The 16,520-nt window shown below is 40.5% G+C and overlaps 1 protein-coding gene across 4 annotated transcripts in view; it reads right to left on the bottom strand.

The window, feature by feature from the left end:
* si:ch211-247n2.1 (calcium-activated potassium channel subunit beta-2) overlaps nucleotides 1–16,520 on the bottom strand; it is a 61,292-nt gene that overhangs the window by 12,947 nt on the left and 31,825 nt on the right. The window contains exons 1-2 of one of the 4 annotated variants that reach the window (XM_043702932.1): nucleotides 13,546–13,639; nucleotides 2,333–2,381 (exon numbers count right to left, since the gene is read on the bottom strand). The exons of the other annotated variants lie outside the window; for them this stretch is intronic. Coding sequence (XP_043558867.1) covers nucleotides 2,333–2,364 — 32 coding nt within the window. The 5' untranslated portion in view covers nucleotides 2,365–2,381; nucleotides 13,546–13,639. Of the gene's footprint in view, nucleotides 1–2,332; nucleotides 2,382–13,545; nucleotides 13,640–16,520 lie in introns of those variants that run through there. 4 annotated transcript variants of the gene reach the window in all.

The following is a 16,520-nucleotide window of genomic DNA, read 5'->3' as shown; positions in this document are numbered from 1 at the left end:
GCATTAACTGGGTTTCTGGATTAACAGTGCGGCGATAATATGACCAGGCCACTGCTTCCACGGGGAGCCAGAGGACCAGATGAATGGTGTCCTCAGAGTGACTCAAATCGCTACGTTGTGTTCACAGCATATATATATAGGCAACTTGATGCAACATAGCACTCGATTCCAACTTACAAAAGAATGCTAGAGTTGAGTGCTTCAGATGTTCGGGGCAGGAAGGGAAAGGAGTGTTTGGTTGCATTTGCCTGAGCTTTATCCACTTCCAAGAATTAGTCCTTGTCCAGCTACAGAAGAGGCTGGTTCATCAGTATCTAGTAAGCGATTATGGTTTATTCTACCTCTAAGGCTCAAAATAGTACATCTTGAGTGAGTGGTGGGTAGAAGAACATAAAAATCATAGATAGAGACGTCTACTTACAGTGAAATCTGTAGCTGAGAGACATCAGACACTACAATGTCATGTTAGTGGGGGAAAGCAACTGATTGGTGATTGTTTCTGGTCTTTAAGTTTGTGTTTAGGTCTCCAGTTTTTCTTTCTGTCTACTCATAAAATACTGACAAAGTGTAAAAAGCAGGGTAATTAAGTAAAATACAATAGTGATGGCAGGATGGGGGATGTGTTACTGCTGCAGCATGTGAGAGCTGTTGGATACCACGATGATGCAGAGTAAACACATATGTATTAAGTGTTGTACCTCAAGGAACTTCAGATCTTGAGTTGAGAAGTTGCAGCTCAGTTGTAGACTTTGCGGCATATCAGAGAGTGGGGAAGTTACCTGGACACTTTGCACCAGGAAGTGGTCACACCCCTCAGATTAAGTCATCCGAATTTTGTCAGTGATCAGGAACAGGAGGGTGTGACTGCAGGTAAAGGAATCTTGGGACTCAGGTAGCAGCACTCGACGGGCTTCAGCCCATACAATTGTGCAACATTTATGAGGTTCTTGAAAGACTATAGTGGGAACTGCAGGGAGGATGAGCAAACTGACCACAGCACCAAGGTGCAAAAAAAATATTCAGTTGTGGAGAGGGGGTGGGGGTTGTGGTAGGAAATAAAAACATAGTAATGTTGGGGGACAGTATAATTATGGAGATAGATATTGTTCATTGTAGCTGTGAGGATGAGCTCTGAAGACTGTACTGCCCAACCACTGCCAGGGTTATGAACATGGAATGTTGAATGCAGCAAAATACAAATGGTCTCCCATGCGGGAAAAGAAAAACTTTCCTTGAGGAACACCTCTGCTGGGAGTTAATAAAGAACACATCTTCAAAAAAAAAACAGAAACCCCATCTGAAACTCTGCAGTCCCGACTAAAGCACAATTTCTAGCATCTTGGCTGTGACGTTCTTTATCCCGGAGTCAAAACGTTTGTTTCATCTTTAGCAATTGCACTATCATGGATTATTTGTCACAAGCATTTTTCTTTCATATATGCAGTATTCTACATTTATCTACATTATATTTTATCTACCTTGTATATATTTTCCAAGGTTTATTTAGCCGGAAAACATTTTGCAGAGCCAATTCAGTTAATTATTTAAAAAGAGCGGAAGATGAGGTCTAATCAGGAATCAATTTGACTGGTAACCAGGACTAAACCTTTTTGCTTAGTGAACAGCTTATATGGACATACCAATTACAAAATGACTGAATAAAGGTATATAAAAATAAAACGTTGCCATGGTTCCAGAGATCTGCTTTCTCATTAGAAAGAGTCATCTGATGGTGGGTGGAGAGTCACTGCAGCAGAGGAGAAGGAAGGGCTTATGAAGGAGTGTCCTTTATGATTGCCTCAGCTGGTGTGGGAATTGAACCCATGCTGCTGACATCACTCTGCACCACAAACCAGCCATCTAGCCAATTGAGCTAACCAAGCCCCTACAAAAAAAATTATATTTTAAATATAATGTTGTTACAATTGCAGTAAATAATCAGCTATCAAATTTTAATTTCCAATTGTTATAACATTACATGGGCAAAAATAATTTTTAGAAAGGAATAGACATGGATCTAAAATGGCTGCAGTGGTAACTCGACCATAGATTCAGACAAATGTCATAAGACGCATGTGGAATAAACAAAATCTTCTACACTGAAATTACCATTTGTATCCATATACATTGAAATCAGGCAACTGAGTCACCATCAAGAAATTTGTATCTCCTGTTTTTAAATCACCCGTGTATGATAATTTAAAACATTAGGGAGACCAAAGGCTTTCTATCAGTTAGCCAGTTTAGAAACATAATGGAACCTAACTCCAGGAATATACATTGGGCTATGTTTCATCAACTGCTTTTGAGAAGGAAAATGGATTTGTAAGACCTGGAAGATTCTGTCTGTGCCTGATTCTTCATCTTTTTAAAGAGAATGCCTGGTAAAAGAAACAAATTGAGAAAACAACCATCCACTGAAAACTGAAAAGATATCTACAAATCTGCTAAGGATTGATATCAGTCGACAATTACACAACTAAAGGTTAGCTGAAGTTAAAAACCTAACAGCTCAAGAATTCAAAGGAATTTTAAAGTGTACAACCTTTACTGTCCCTAGCTATATCAGACATTGATCTTTTTAGGCTTATTACCTTCGCTTATCAGTGTGTTTGATGTCACATTATCATTTTCAGGGTTAGTAGATAATATTTCTCTTTCTTTCACTCAAGAAAACCTTTTAATTGGCTCTTTCATTTTGAAGGAGTAACTACATCTTTAATTCATAAAACTGTGCAAAAAGAAATAAATATTTGCTGTGACCAACAGAGAGGGGTTTAAAAAGGGGTGAGCAAATTTTCACTCCTCACCTGGTTGTAATAATCCTTTCCCTTCAATTATAAACAAGAGAACTAAACTAGCAATTCCTGCAGACAATGCTGTGTGTGAAACATGTGAAACGTCACACTTTTTCTCCTTTTGAAGTTTATTCTTTCTATTCATGGTATGCCACACTGCAGCTCTACTTTTTGTCACTAAAAGCAATATTTGATAAACAAAGCTTTGTTTTATAAATGAAGCAGTGCAAGTCATTGCTTTACTTCTAAAACCTTTGTAACTCCTAGTTACTATGGAAATATTGCTAACCATATTAATGGCATTGGATATGCTGGTTTATACAGAGGGTGGTGGTGGAAGGTTGTTTCTCAGGCTGGAGGGCTGTGACCAGTGGAGTGCCACAAGGATCGGTGCTCGGGTCCTTTACTTTTCATCATTTATATAAATTATTTGGATGTGAGCATAAGAAGTATAGTTAGTAAGTTTGCAGATGACACCAAAATTGGAGGTGTAGTTATCAGCGAAGAGGGTTACCTCAGATTACAACAGGATCTTGATCAGATGGGCCAATGGGCTGAGACGTGGCAGATGGAGATTAATTCAGATAAATGCGAGGTGCTGCATTTTGGGAAAGCAAATCTTAGCAGGACTTATACACTTAATGAGGTAAAAACAATGACTGCAGATGCTGGAAACCAGATTCTGGATCAATGGTGCTGGAAGAGCACAGCAGTTCAGGCAGCATCCGAGGAGCTTCAGCAAAATCGACGTTTTGGGCAAAAGCCCTTCATCAGGAATAAAGGCAGAGAGCCTGAAGCGTGGAGAGATAAGCTAGAGGAGGGTGGGGGTGGGGAGAGAGTAGCTTAGAGTACAATGGGTGAGTGGGGGAGGAGATGAAGGTGATAGGTCAGGGAGGAGAGGGTGGAGTGGATTGGTGGAAAAGGAGCTTGGCAGGTCGGACAAGTCAAGGGGACTGGAAGTTTGAAACTTAATGGTAAGGCCCTAAGGGGGTGTTGCTGAACAAGGAAACCTTGGAGTGCAGGTTCATAGCTCCTTGAAAGTGGAGTCGCTAAGATAGAATTTAGTGTGCTTTCCTTTATTGGTCAGAGTATTGAGTACAGGAGTTGGAAGTCATGTTGTGGCTATACAGGATATTGGTTAGGCCACTGTTGGAATAGTGTGTGCAATTCTGATCTCCTTCCTATCGGAAAGATATTGTGGAACTTAAAAGGGTTCAGAAAGGGTTTACAAAGATGTTGCCAGGGTTGGAGAATTTGAGCAATTGGGAGAGGCTAAACAGGCTGAGGCTGTTTTCCCTGGAGCGTTAGAGGCTGAGGGGTGACCTAATAGAGGTTTATAAAAATCATGGGGGCATGGATAGGATAAATAGACAAAGTCTTTTCCCTGGGGTGAGGGTGTCCAAAACTAGAGATTTAGGGTGAGAGGGGAAAGATCTGAAAGGCACCTAAGGGGCAACTTTTTCATTCAGAGGATGGTACGTATATGGAATGAGCTCCAGAGAAAGTGGTGGAGGCTAGTACAATTGCAACATTTAAAAGGCATCTGGATGGGTAGATGAATAGGAAGGGTTTGGAGGGATATGGGCCAGGTGCTGGCAGGTGGGACTAGATTGAGTTGGGATATCTGGTCGGCATGGACGAGTTGGACCGAAGGGTCTGTTTCTGTGACTCTATGACTCCATATGCCTGACTAAACCTCAGTCATAGAGTCACAGGGTCATACAGGACAGAAGCAGACCTTTCTGTTCGACCAATCCACGCTGACCATAATTCCAAACTAAACTAGTCCCACCTGCCTGTGCTTGGCCAGTTTCCACCTAAACATTTCTTATTCATGTACTTATCTTTTGAACTTTAATGTACCCGCATCCACCACTTCCTCTGAAAGTTCGTTCCACACACGAACCACTGTAAAAACAAGTTGCCCTTCGTGTCGTTTTAAAAACATTCTCCTCTCATTTTAAAATATGGCCTCTAGTCTTGAAATCCCCTATTCTTGTGAAAAGACAACTGCCATTCTTCTTAGGATTTTATAAATCTCTAGAAGGTCACCTGTTAACCTCTTAGATTCCAGTGAAAAAACTCCCAACCTATCCAATCTCTCCTTATAACTCAAACCCTCCATTCCCAGTAACATACTGGTAAATCTCTTTCTAACTTAATAATATTCTTCCTATTATAGGGAGACCAGAACTGGACACAGTACTCCAGAAGAGGCCTCACCAACATCCTGTACAACCTCACCATAACGTCCCAACTTCCACACTCAAAAGGTCTGAGCAATGAAGACAAGCTGCTAAATGCCTTCTTAACCAACCTATCTACACACGCCGTTCTGCTACAGCAAGCTTATTGTTAACACAAATTCGCTATAACATGACTGACAAATTAGGGACACTGTTTCTAAAGTGCAAAACTTTTAAAACGCGTATTGTTATAATGTGATTCTGGTCCCATTAGTTTAAATGATGCTGCTATTATGTGATTTTCTTAGAATACAGGATTGCACGAGAATGGAACTACCATATTATAGAAGAACTGACTGTATGTGATGCAAACTTCAAAGAATTACGTGGCTGAACCCTAGGTCTCTCTGTTCTACAGCACTGCCCAAGGCCCTACATTTAAACATACAGGGCAACCCCCATATCTGTGGAATCATTTTCCACGGTTTCAGTTACCCACGGTTTACCACGGCCTGAACATATTATAGAGAACGTTCTGGAACCAGGGACTAGGAGGCAGCCGGGAAGGTAAATTTTCCATTGAAATGAATGGGTTCGCTCCTATCCGTGGTAGGTCTTGGAACGTATCCTCCATGGGTACAGGGCGAACGACTGTATAAGTTTAACCAAAATGCAATCCAAAGTAAACTCCACCTGGCACTCTTCAGCCCACTGACTCGATTGATCAAGATCTTTTTGTAATTTTAGACAACCTTCTTCATGTCCACTATATCACTAATCTTGTTTTCATCAGCAAACTTACTAACCATGCTTTCTATATTCACATCCAAATCGTTTTATATAAATAATAAACAAAAGTGTACCCACCACCTATCCCTGTGGAACACTGCTGGTCACAGCCCTCCAGTCAGAAAACAACCCTCCACTATCACCCTGTCTCCTGCTGTTAAGTGAATTTTGTATCCAATTGGCAGGCTTACCCTGTTGTTATTAATTTCTTTCATAAGAGATGCAATTTCTGAAATACATCTACAGTGAATGCTATTTTCATTTCTTTATTGTGTGGGCGGGTGTGGAAAAAGCCATAACTTTTCATAGTAATGCTGGAAAATGTCAATGACTTTAACAAGCCATCTTCCTAGAAATGTGGAAATTTGCCCAGGAATGTCCTCTTGATAAAAAGCAGGACAAATCCAATCTGGTCAATTACTACGCCATTAGTCTATCAGCAAAGTGATGAAAGGGATTGACAATAGTGCTACCATGCAGCTCTTAGTCAATAATAACCTGCTCACTGATGTTCAGTTTTGGTTTCACCTGGACCATTCTGATGTCATGGCTGCCTTGGATGAAAATGGAAAAAGAAGTAATCTCCAGAGGGCAAGTGAGACCAATTACCCTTAACATCCAGGCAGCATTTGACCAAGTATGGCATTAAAGAGCCCAATCAAAAGTGAGTCAATGGGAATTGGGGGGGCAAACTCTCCACTGATTGGAGTCATATCTAACACAAAGATAATTGTGGTATTTTTTCTTTTGACTGGACAGGCAGTTTAGATATTTTAATAAACCTACTCAGACAGGCCATTTGGCCAGGCCTTCATGCTCTGAGATAGGGGCCTATCACTGCGCCACAAGAACCCCAGGAATTAAAGTTGATCATAGCTAGCAACATTAGTTGCTATAGTGACTGAACCTGGGACCTTGGCTTTATTAGCTATTTGCTCTAAACACATGAGTTAACTGTCTATCAACATAATTGTGGCAGTATCCAAGGCCTCACTATCTTCAGCTGCTTCATCAGTGACCTTCCTTCTGTTGTAAGGTCAGAAGTGGGGATTTTCACTGATAATCGTATAGCACCATTACCAACTCTTCAGATACTGAATCAGTCAGTGTCTAAAGGCAGCAAGATCTGAATAACATTCAGACTTGGGTTGATAAGTGGTAAGTAACATTTGTGTCACCCAAGTTCCAAGCGATGGCCATATCCTACAAGGGAGAATTTGACCATCTCTCCTTTAAATATTGCAATTGTACCAGCCTCCACCACCTCCCCTTCCTGAAGAAGGGCTTATGCCTGAAACGTCGATTCTCCTGTTCCTTGGATGCTGCCTGACCTGCTGCGCTTTTCCAGCAACACATTTTCAGCTCTGATCTCCAGCATCTGCAGTCCTCACTTTCTCCTAGAAATTTATCTGAATCAGCCATAAAAGAGATGACACTAAAATTGGATGTGTAGTGGACAGCGAAGAAGGTTACCTCAGATTACAAAGGAATCTTAATCAGATGGGCCAATGGTCTGAGAAGTGGCAGATGGAGTTTAATTCAGATAAATGCGAGGTGCTGCATTTTGGGAAAGCAAATCTTAGCAGGACTTATACACTTAATGGTAAGGTCCTAGGGAGTATTGCTGAACAAAGAGACCTTGGAGTGCAGGTTCATAGCTCCTTGAAAGTGGAGTCACAAGTAGATAGGATAGTGAAGAATGCATTTGGTATGCTTTCCTTTATTGGTCAGAGTATTGAGTACAGGAGTTGGGAGGTCATGTTGCAGCTGTACAGGATATTGGTTAGGCCACTGTTGGAATATTGCGTGCAATTCTGGTCTTCCTATCGGAAAGATGTTGTGAAACTTGAAAGGGTTCAGAAAAAATTTACAAGGATGTTGCCAGGGTTGGAAGATTTGAGCTATAGCGAGAGGTTGAATAGGCTGGGGCTGTTTTCCCTGGAGCATCGAAGCTGAAGGGTGACCTTATAGAGGTTTTTAAAATCATGAAGGGCATGGATAGGATAAATAGACAAAGTCTTTTCCCTGGGCCTGGGGAGTAGAGGGCATAGGTTTAGGGTGAGAGGGGAAAGATATAAAAGAGACCTAAGGAGCAACTTTTTCATGCAGAGGGTGGGATGTTTTGGAATGAGCTGCCAGAGGAGGTGGTGGAAGCTGGTACAATTGCAATATTTAAAAGGCATCTGGATGGTCATATGAATAGGAAGTGCTTGGAGGGATATGGGCCAGATGCTGACAGGTGGGACTAGATTCGGTTGGGATATCTGGTCAGCATGGACAAGTTGGACTGAAGGGTCTATTTCTGTGCTGTACATCTCCATGACTCTAAGTAGTGTCACTCTGGCAGCAGGTCAGAGGCTATGAATGCTGAAAGAGTAACTCACTTTCTGACTTCTCAAAGTTTACCCACTATCTACAAGACAAGTCAGATATATGGTGAAAGACTCTCCATCTGCCTGGACGAGTGTAGCTCCAAGAAAACTTGGAAAAACTCAACTCCATCTAGATTAAAGCAGTCTGCTAATTGACACCTGTTTAGATCCTAATTGTTGGCACTACCAGATAAGTTAGGTCCCAGAATAAAACATGGCTCATGAGACTTATAGTTAATGCTGCAGTTAGTCGGAGGTATGAGGCTGCAGATTTTCTTGAACAAAGTTTATTACACATAAGAAGAATCTCAAAAAAACAAGTTATCTGAATATAAATGAAACTCAAAAATGATCTCAAAACAATATGTTCACTTGATTCCTATGCATACCAGATATGAAAGTCCAGAGAGATTGTGCTCTCAGCATTTCTTTATGGATCTAGTCAACCGACTCTTCCTAGTCCTTTCCTATGGACACAGTTTGATGAGTTCTTTCTAAATCTGTCAACATGAACTTTCTACAAATCTGAGAGAGTGTAAATGTTCTGAGTGCTATCAACTTGCAGATTTCTAACCAATCTCCTGGCTTGAATGTTTCACTAATTAAAATCCTTCTGCTGAGACACCTTTTTTTCTCAACTGCTTCTTGGTGAGAAACTAGATTTGCTTCTGAAATGAATTAGAAAAGCTTGCCTCTAAACTAAGGAAAGCAAAATTTGCTTATTCTAGATTCTGGTTTCTCTTTGACTGAAAACAAAGCTAATGATATTATATGAATGAATGATCTGTTGCAAGCACCATTTTCTATTAACACCACAGAGGTTTGCAGTCACTCGTTCACTTACAAATATTCTAATAGGGCACTGTTCCAGCAGGACTCTTCCCTTGTTTTTATTTTAAAAGAACCTTTCACAAAAGCAACCAACATCATATGCTACCATTTTGAAAGCTAAACTCCAAAAATGATCTCAACATACATATAATTTATACATCTTTAATCACATATCCTATTACACACCTTCAGCATTCATTCCTTCCACTTTAAATGCACTGTGGCAGAAGTCTATAATTTCCACATGATGTACAACACCAAAACTAGTGGTATAATAGACAGTGAGGAGGATTATCTAAGATTACAAAGGGATCTTGATCAATTGGGCCAATGGGCCAAGGAATGGCAGAAATTTAAATGCAAGGTATTGCATTTTGGCAAGATGAACAAGGGCAGGACTTAAGCAGTTAATGACTGGATCCTGGGGAGTGCTGTAGAACAAAGAGACCTAGGGATTCAGGTACATAGTTCATTGAAAGTTGCCTCATAGCAAGACAGAGTGGTAAAGAAGGCATTTGGCATGTTTGCCTTCATTGCTCAGACCACTGAGTACAGAAGTTCGGATGTTATGTTACGGTTGTACAGGATGTTGGTGAGCCTGCTTTTGGAATACTGTTGCAGTTCTGGGTCACCCTGCTATAGGAAGGATATTATTAAATTGGAGAAGGTGCAGAAAAGATTAACAAGGATGGAGGGGAGTTGCTGGATAAACTGGGACTTTTTTCATAAGAGATTGAGAGGTGACCTTAGAGGTTTATAAAATCATCAGTGGTATAGATAAGGTGAATTGCAAAGATCCTTTCCCGAGGGTTCTGGAGTTCAAAACTAGAGGGCATAACTTTAAGGTGAGGGGAGGATGATTTAAAAGGGACTTAAGAGGCAACTTTTTCCACACAGAGTGGTTCATCTGTGGAATGAACTCCCAAACAGTTAATGCAGGAATGGTTACAACATTTAAAAGACATTTGGACAGGTATATGAATAGGAAAGGTTTAGCGGGATATGGGCCAAATGCAGGCAATGGATCTAGTTTAGATTGGGAAACTTGGTCAGCACCGATGAGTTGGGCCAAAAGGTCTGTTTCTGCGTCATATGACTCGATAACTCTAAGCCTCTTTCGACAGGACCTTCCAAACCCATGATGTCTCTAACCAAGAAGGACAAGGGTAGCAGATATATGACAACACTACCTTCTGCAATGTCTCCTCCAAGCCACTCACCATTCCTTTCGTGTCACTGGGTCAAAATCCTGGAACACCCTTTCTAACAGCATTGTAGGTATACCTACACCAAATGAACTATAGTGGTTCAAGAATGAAGCTGACCACTACCTTTTCAAGGTCAACTAGGGGTGAGCTCAGCCAGTGACATGCACATCCTGTGAATAAAATGAACAGGAACACTAACAATTCTCCTCTAAACTGCACAATATCCTGACTTGGAACCAGTCATTGGGTCAAAATATTGCAAATACCACCCCCCCACCCCATGTCCAATCCTGTTATTGTTATTCCTAAATAGCTATGTTCCTAGGTGGGAAGGAACAAACTAATCTTCCTTCTTAAATCAACTTCTCCCTTGGTTGGTCATAGAAAGGATCCTTTTCCTTATGGATACCTTTCTCCAGTCTAAATGTGTTTATATTCTAAAAGAAGCCAAATTAACCAGCTTCCTTGACTTAAAGAAAGGGTGAGTTTATTAGTTATTAAACATGAGGAAAGATAACATAACACTACACACATAGACACAAATTAGAGATCTGAATTCAGTAAAAAGATACGTTGAAAAGATATATGAATAAATCTATGGGTTTTTTGAAAAGTAGGTAGCAGAACATTGCAGCCAGGAAGGTGAATGATTCTGATAGCTATGTCATTGGTAACAAGGCAATGTATTTTGAGATTCTTAGCTTTGCAAATTTGCCCTTAGGTTTTTGTTCTGTTTCCATTTTGACACCAACTTCACTGGCTAGCCTGGCTTATAGCATTCTTCTTTGGAAAAAAAAAGAACTGGGAATGCTATCAATCAGAAACAAAACCAGAAGTTGCTGGAAAAGCTCAGTAGGTCTGGTAGCATCTGTGGAGAGAAATTGAAGTTTGTTTCAGATCGAGTGACCCTTCTTGAGTTCTGAGGAAGGGTCACTCGATCCAAAATGTTAAATCTGATTTCTCCCCATTTGATTTTTTTTTAAAACATGCAATGTGTGGTATCTAACAGCTCTCCTTAAGTTGTGACTCCACAGCACACTATCCTACACTTGAACATCAGCTTACTGACATATAGAGGAAAGGGGTTGCAGTTGATCTTTAGTTTCCTTTTCGTATATTCCGCGAAGGATAAAGCTCAAACCATGTCTGCAATTAAGCTTAAAATCCAAAGGAGATGGTTCCTGCTGAAAGGCTTAGTCAATGTTTTATTATCTCTGCAGCCACAGGAGATCACCGTTCAGCAAGTTTTGAAATGCTCCTCTTCCTTTAAAAGGTTGCCGTTTGAATTTCCATTGGCACCTTTTCAAATGTGACATCACATGGTTCCTCTCAGGAAAGGAACGGAATTTACTACTATAGTGAGCTTTTAATTGTACGTCCTCTTTTTAAACAAAAATGTTGTAATTAAAGTTCAATGTATCCAGACATAATCAAGAGTTGTGATCAGTTGTCATGACAAAATGGAATTCAGCGATTCAAAACAGCAGCTCATTAACACCTTAAGGGCAAATAGGGATAGGCAATAAACTCTGGCTTAGCCAGTGACATTCATATCCAAGGATGAAGTAATAAAAGTCTGATTGATTCGATTATTTCCTACTAATTGAAGGTTTTGCTAGGAAACATGTCTGCTGTGTCATGGTGGTTGATTTACCAGAGAAAGCAAAGCACATTTTCCCTACTTGAAACCAGGTTACAAGAAACCTCAAGTACTTGCAATGTGAAGGATGACTGACTACTCTATCTGGTTTCCTCTGGTCTATTAAGGGATTTGAATCTACAAAGCGTGCAGTTCTGGCATTTATTGTCTCAGGGTAAAAACTGAAATAAAACTACTTGTTTCTGCTTTTTCTAAAACAAGGGGGGAAATTTATTTTGCATTTCTGTCATAGAAATACTATTCTACTAAACTTCTGCCAAGATTGCACTAACGGTGCATTACATATCCTAGTGAATTCATTACTGACAGCAAACAAACGATGAAAATCATTTGTGCTATTCATAGCTGCCACTTTGCCATGTGATAAACTCAGCAGCACTTCATTAAGGGCAATGCTTACATAGAGACAAATAAGAGATTTTGCAAACCCAAAATGATGTATTTTATGCTCTTATGAATGAGAAAATTAATGTAGCAGTACAATGCTATAAATTCCTACCAGGTTATGACTGGTGAAAGTATTCTGTGTGTAATAAATTAATTCCAATTCTGAAGAAATGTTTCTCATTCCACAGATGCTGCCAGTCCTGCTAAGATTCTCTAGCACTTTACAGTTTTATTTCAGATTTCCAGCAACAACAGGATTTTACTAATAAATTAACTCGATTGTTTTTCTCACTTAAAATTAGTCAATTAAGAAATGTTTTTAATGTCTACAATTGCCATCTCACATTCAATTGTCAAGAATTTTAGTTTTCTTCGCTATCTATTTATCAAGGCAAATAACCAATGAGAGTTTGAATCCATCGTGGTAACACTTTTGCCTCAATCAGAAGTTAGTGATTCAAAGTGTAATATAATTTGGATCATATAACCCAGGTTAACATTTCTGTTTAGCACTAAAGGAATGCTGCAGTATCAGAGATGCTATCTTTCAGGTGAGATGTTACAACAAATCTCCAATTGCTGTTCAGATGGGTATGAAAAACCACAATCATACAGTGCTTACAACGCTTAACATTACTACAGCACGATAGATAATTTTAAGCTGATAAGCCTTATCACATTGAGAAATGAATTATTTGTCTCACTAATACCTTAACGCCAAATCAAACAACAAATCTTCAGACCATGATTTAGCTACATTATGAATACATATTCTCTCGTATATAATGATCTGTAGGTTGAGCATTTGGGAATTGCAGTATATACTCTTGAAACTGACAAATTAAAACGGGCTGGCAATTTCAGGCCAATTTGTTGTAGAGGGAAATCAGAACAAGAACAGCCGAAGGTGAAAATAGGACACGCTTTTAACATCAGGGCAGATTTAATCCAGTTCTACAAATCATTTCAGTCACGTTGACTTGAATTTGTCTGTCTAATAGTCCACTGAGGGTACAATTATCCGTCAGAAACTTCGACAGAACAACCGGTTAAGCAACAATTTCGACTTCCCGTGATTTTCTGACTCCCGCCTCTCGACGAGTCTCCATTTATACTGATGCCTGAACTTTCAGCCAACAATTATGGCCTTTCCAAGTGAGTTAAAGGTAATCAGGCCCTCACATACTAGGTACAACTGTCAACCCTGAAATTAGTTTTTAAATACCAAGCCCATCCTCAGAAACATTCTAAACACATACATATTTGACAGCACCTTCTTCTTGTCCTGAATGGAGATGATAGAGAGCCTGGTACCTGAGAAAGTTTATTAAAGTGCTGGCTGTAAAAATCTCCCACTATTTCCCATCAACAGCCTGAAGCTCCCCAGCTTCCCTCCTGCAGCGCCACAAGTGGCCGGTCCCAGAGTTGCACAAGCGCTCAAGGCAAGTTCCAGACTGGCATTTCTGGATTTCAGAGGTTACAGTATAATGATATTTAACATTGCAACTATCCAATGTATTTATTCCTTGGCTTTTATGGCTTAATAGTTTAATAAAAAGTGCTCACGCAATGGATGAATTTTTATTTCAGGGTTGGGGAGCTGGAAATAGATTCATCTTCAGGGTCCTAGCCCCATGTCAAGTCTGTGTAAGTCACCATTTGAAAAGAACAGACCAATTGGTGGCCAGTGGGCATATTGGATTCCCAATTAGGGAGGGCAGAAGTGGGAAGGTAGTGGGGTATCAAAGGCAAGCTATGTTTGAAAAGAATCCAGTACCCATTACTTTGGTACTAATTTAGGAAGTGATGGCAGAAGGAGAGGGCTATTGTGCATGTTGGATTGTAGGCACTAATGCCAGGACAGCACATTTCTTTAGTGATGAGATTCTCCATGAGACAGTGTCAATACATTACAACAATTCATTTCCTCTGAGCATCAATAAAAGGCCTTTCAGTCAAACCAAACAGTCTTGGCTAGAAATGGCAGAGAAAATGAGTAGATATAGTGTAAAAGACAGAAGTGGGAAGTTGAGTGTGGATCCTGTGGAGATCGGAGAGGTGCTAAACGAATATTTCTCATTGGTTTTCACTCTGGAAAAGGAGAATATTGTAGAGGAGAAGAATGAGATATGAGATATTATACTAGAAAGGACCGAGGTTAGTTACGAAGAGGTATCAGTTCTAGAAGGAGTGAAAGTAGACAAGTCCCCTGGGCCAGATGGGATTTATCTGAGGATTCTCTGGGAAGCTAAGGAAGAGATAGCGGAACCTTTGGCTTTGATATTTGAGTTGTCATTGTCTACAGGTTTAGTACCAGAGGATTGGAGAATTGCAAATGTTGTGCCCGTGTTCATGAAGGGCAGTAGAGATGACCCAGTTAATTATAGATCAGTGAGCCTTCTGTTGTAGGAAAGGTTTTAGAAAGGATTACAAGAGATAGGATTTATAATCATCTAGCAAGCAATAATTTGATTTCAGATAGTCAACAAGGTTTCGTCAATGGCAGGTCGTGTCTCACAAACCTCATTGAGTTTTTTGAGAAGGTGATCAAGCATGTAGATGAGGGTAGGGCTGTTGACATGGTAAACATGGACTTCAGTAAAGCCTTTGATAGGTTTTCACATATTAGGCTGTTAGAAAAAGTTCAGAGCCACGGGATTGAGGATGATTTAGCAGTTTGGATTAGAAACTGGCTTTCTGAAAGAAGGCAGTGAGTAGTGGATGATGGAAAATATTCAGCCTGGAGTCCGGTTACTAGTGGTGTGCCACAAATATCCCACTGCTGTTTGTCATTTTTATAAATGACTTAGACGCAGGCACAGGTGGATGGGTTAGTAAGTTTGCAGATGATACTAAAGTCGGTGGAGTAGTGGACAGTGTGGAAGAATGTTACATGTTGCAAAAGGACTTGGATAAACTGCAGAATTGGGCTGAGAGGTGACAAATGAAGTTCAATGCAGCTAAATGTGAGGTGATTCACTTTGGGAAGAATAACAGGAAGGCAGAGTACTGGGTCAATGGAAAGATTCTTGACAGTGTGGATTTGTAGAGAGATCTTGGAGTCCATGTACATAGATCACTGAAAGTTGCCACCCAGGTTGATAGTGCTGTTACGAAGGCATATGGTTTTCATTGGTAGACGGATTGATTTCCGGAGCCGCAATGTCATGCTGCAACTATACAAAACGCTAATGCGGCCGTACTTGGAATATTGTGTACAGTTCTGGTCGCCCCATTACAGGAAGAATGTGGAAGCATTGGAAAACGTGTAGAGGAGATTTACCAGAATGTTGCCTGATCTGTGGGGGAAGGTCTTATGAGAAAAGGCTGAGACATCTGGGTCTGTTCTCCTTGGAAATAAGAAGGCTAAGATGGGATTCAATAGAGGCATACAAGATGATAAGAGGATTGGATAGGATAGACAGTGAAAGTTTTTTTCCTAGGATGATGATGTCAGTTTGTACGAGGGGACATATCTACAAATTGAGGGGTGATAGATTTAAGATAGATGTCAGAGTCAGGTTCATTACTCAGATAGTGGTAAGGGGCGTGGAGTGCCCTGCCTGCCAATGTAGTTAACTTGGCCACATTAGGGAGATTTAAACAATCCTTGGATAAGCACATGGATGATAATAGGATAGTGTAGGGGGACGAGCTTGGAGTAGTTCACAGGTCGGCACAACATCGAGGGCCAAAGGGCCTAATCTGCGCTGTATTGTTCTGTGTTCTATGTTCTATATAGCCTATTAAAGAGGATATGGATTAAGTAATGAATCTTATCAGATCGAGTGGATTGGTTGGAGAGACAGATAGAAGCGATGTGGAATTTGCAGCAGCAACAGTATGTGATGGATGGCAGTTATAGGAAGGGGGGAAGTATCAGATACAGTGACATAGATGGGTTAACTCCAGGAAGAGTAAGAGAGGTAGGCAGCTAGTGCAGGAGTCTTTTGTCGATATACCCATTTCAAACAGGTATGCTGTTTTGGAAAATGTAGGGGGTGATGGATTCTCAGGGGAACGTAGCACGAACAGCCAAGTTTCTGATATTGAGTCTGGCTCTAATGCAACGAGAGATACGTCGGCTTCCAAGAGATCAATTGTGTTAGGGGATTCTGTAGTCAGAGGTATAGACAGATGTTTCTGTGGCCAGCAGAGAAAAAGCAGAATGGTGTGTTGTTTCCCTGGTGCTAGGATCAAGGATGTCTCAGAGAGGGTGCAGAATGTTCTCACGGGGGAGAGGGGCCAGTAGGAGGTCATTGTCCACATTGGAACCAACGATATTGGAA

Source organism: Chiloscyllium plagiosum, chromosome 13, assembly GCF_004010195.1.
Source record: "Chiloscyllium plagiosum isolate BGI_BamShark_2017 chromosome 13, ASM401019v2, whole genome shotgun sequence".
NCBI lineage: Eukaryota > Metazoa > Chordata > Chondrichthyes > Orectolobiformes > Hemiscylliidae > Chiloscyllium > Chiloscyllium plagiosum.
Note: the sequence above shows the minus strand (reverse complement) of the source record. Positions and strands in the feature narration are given on the sequence as shown.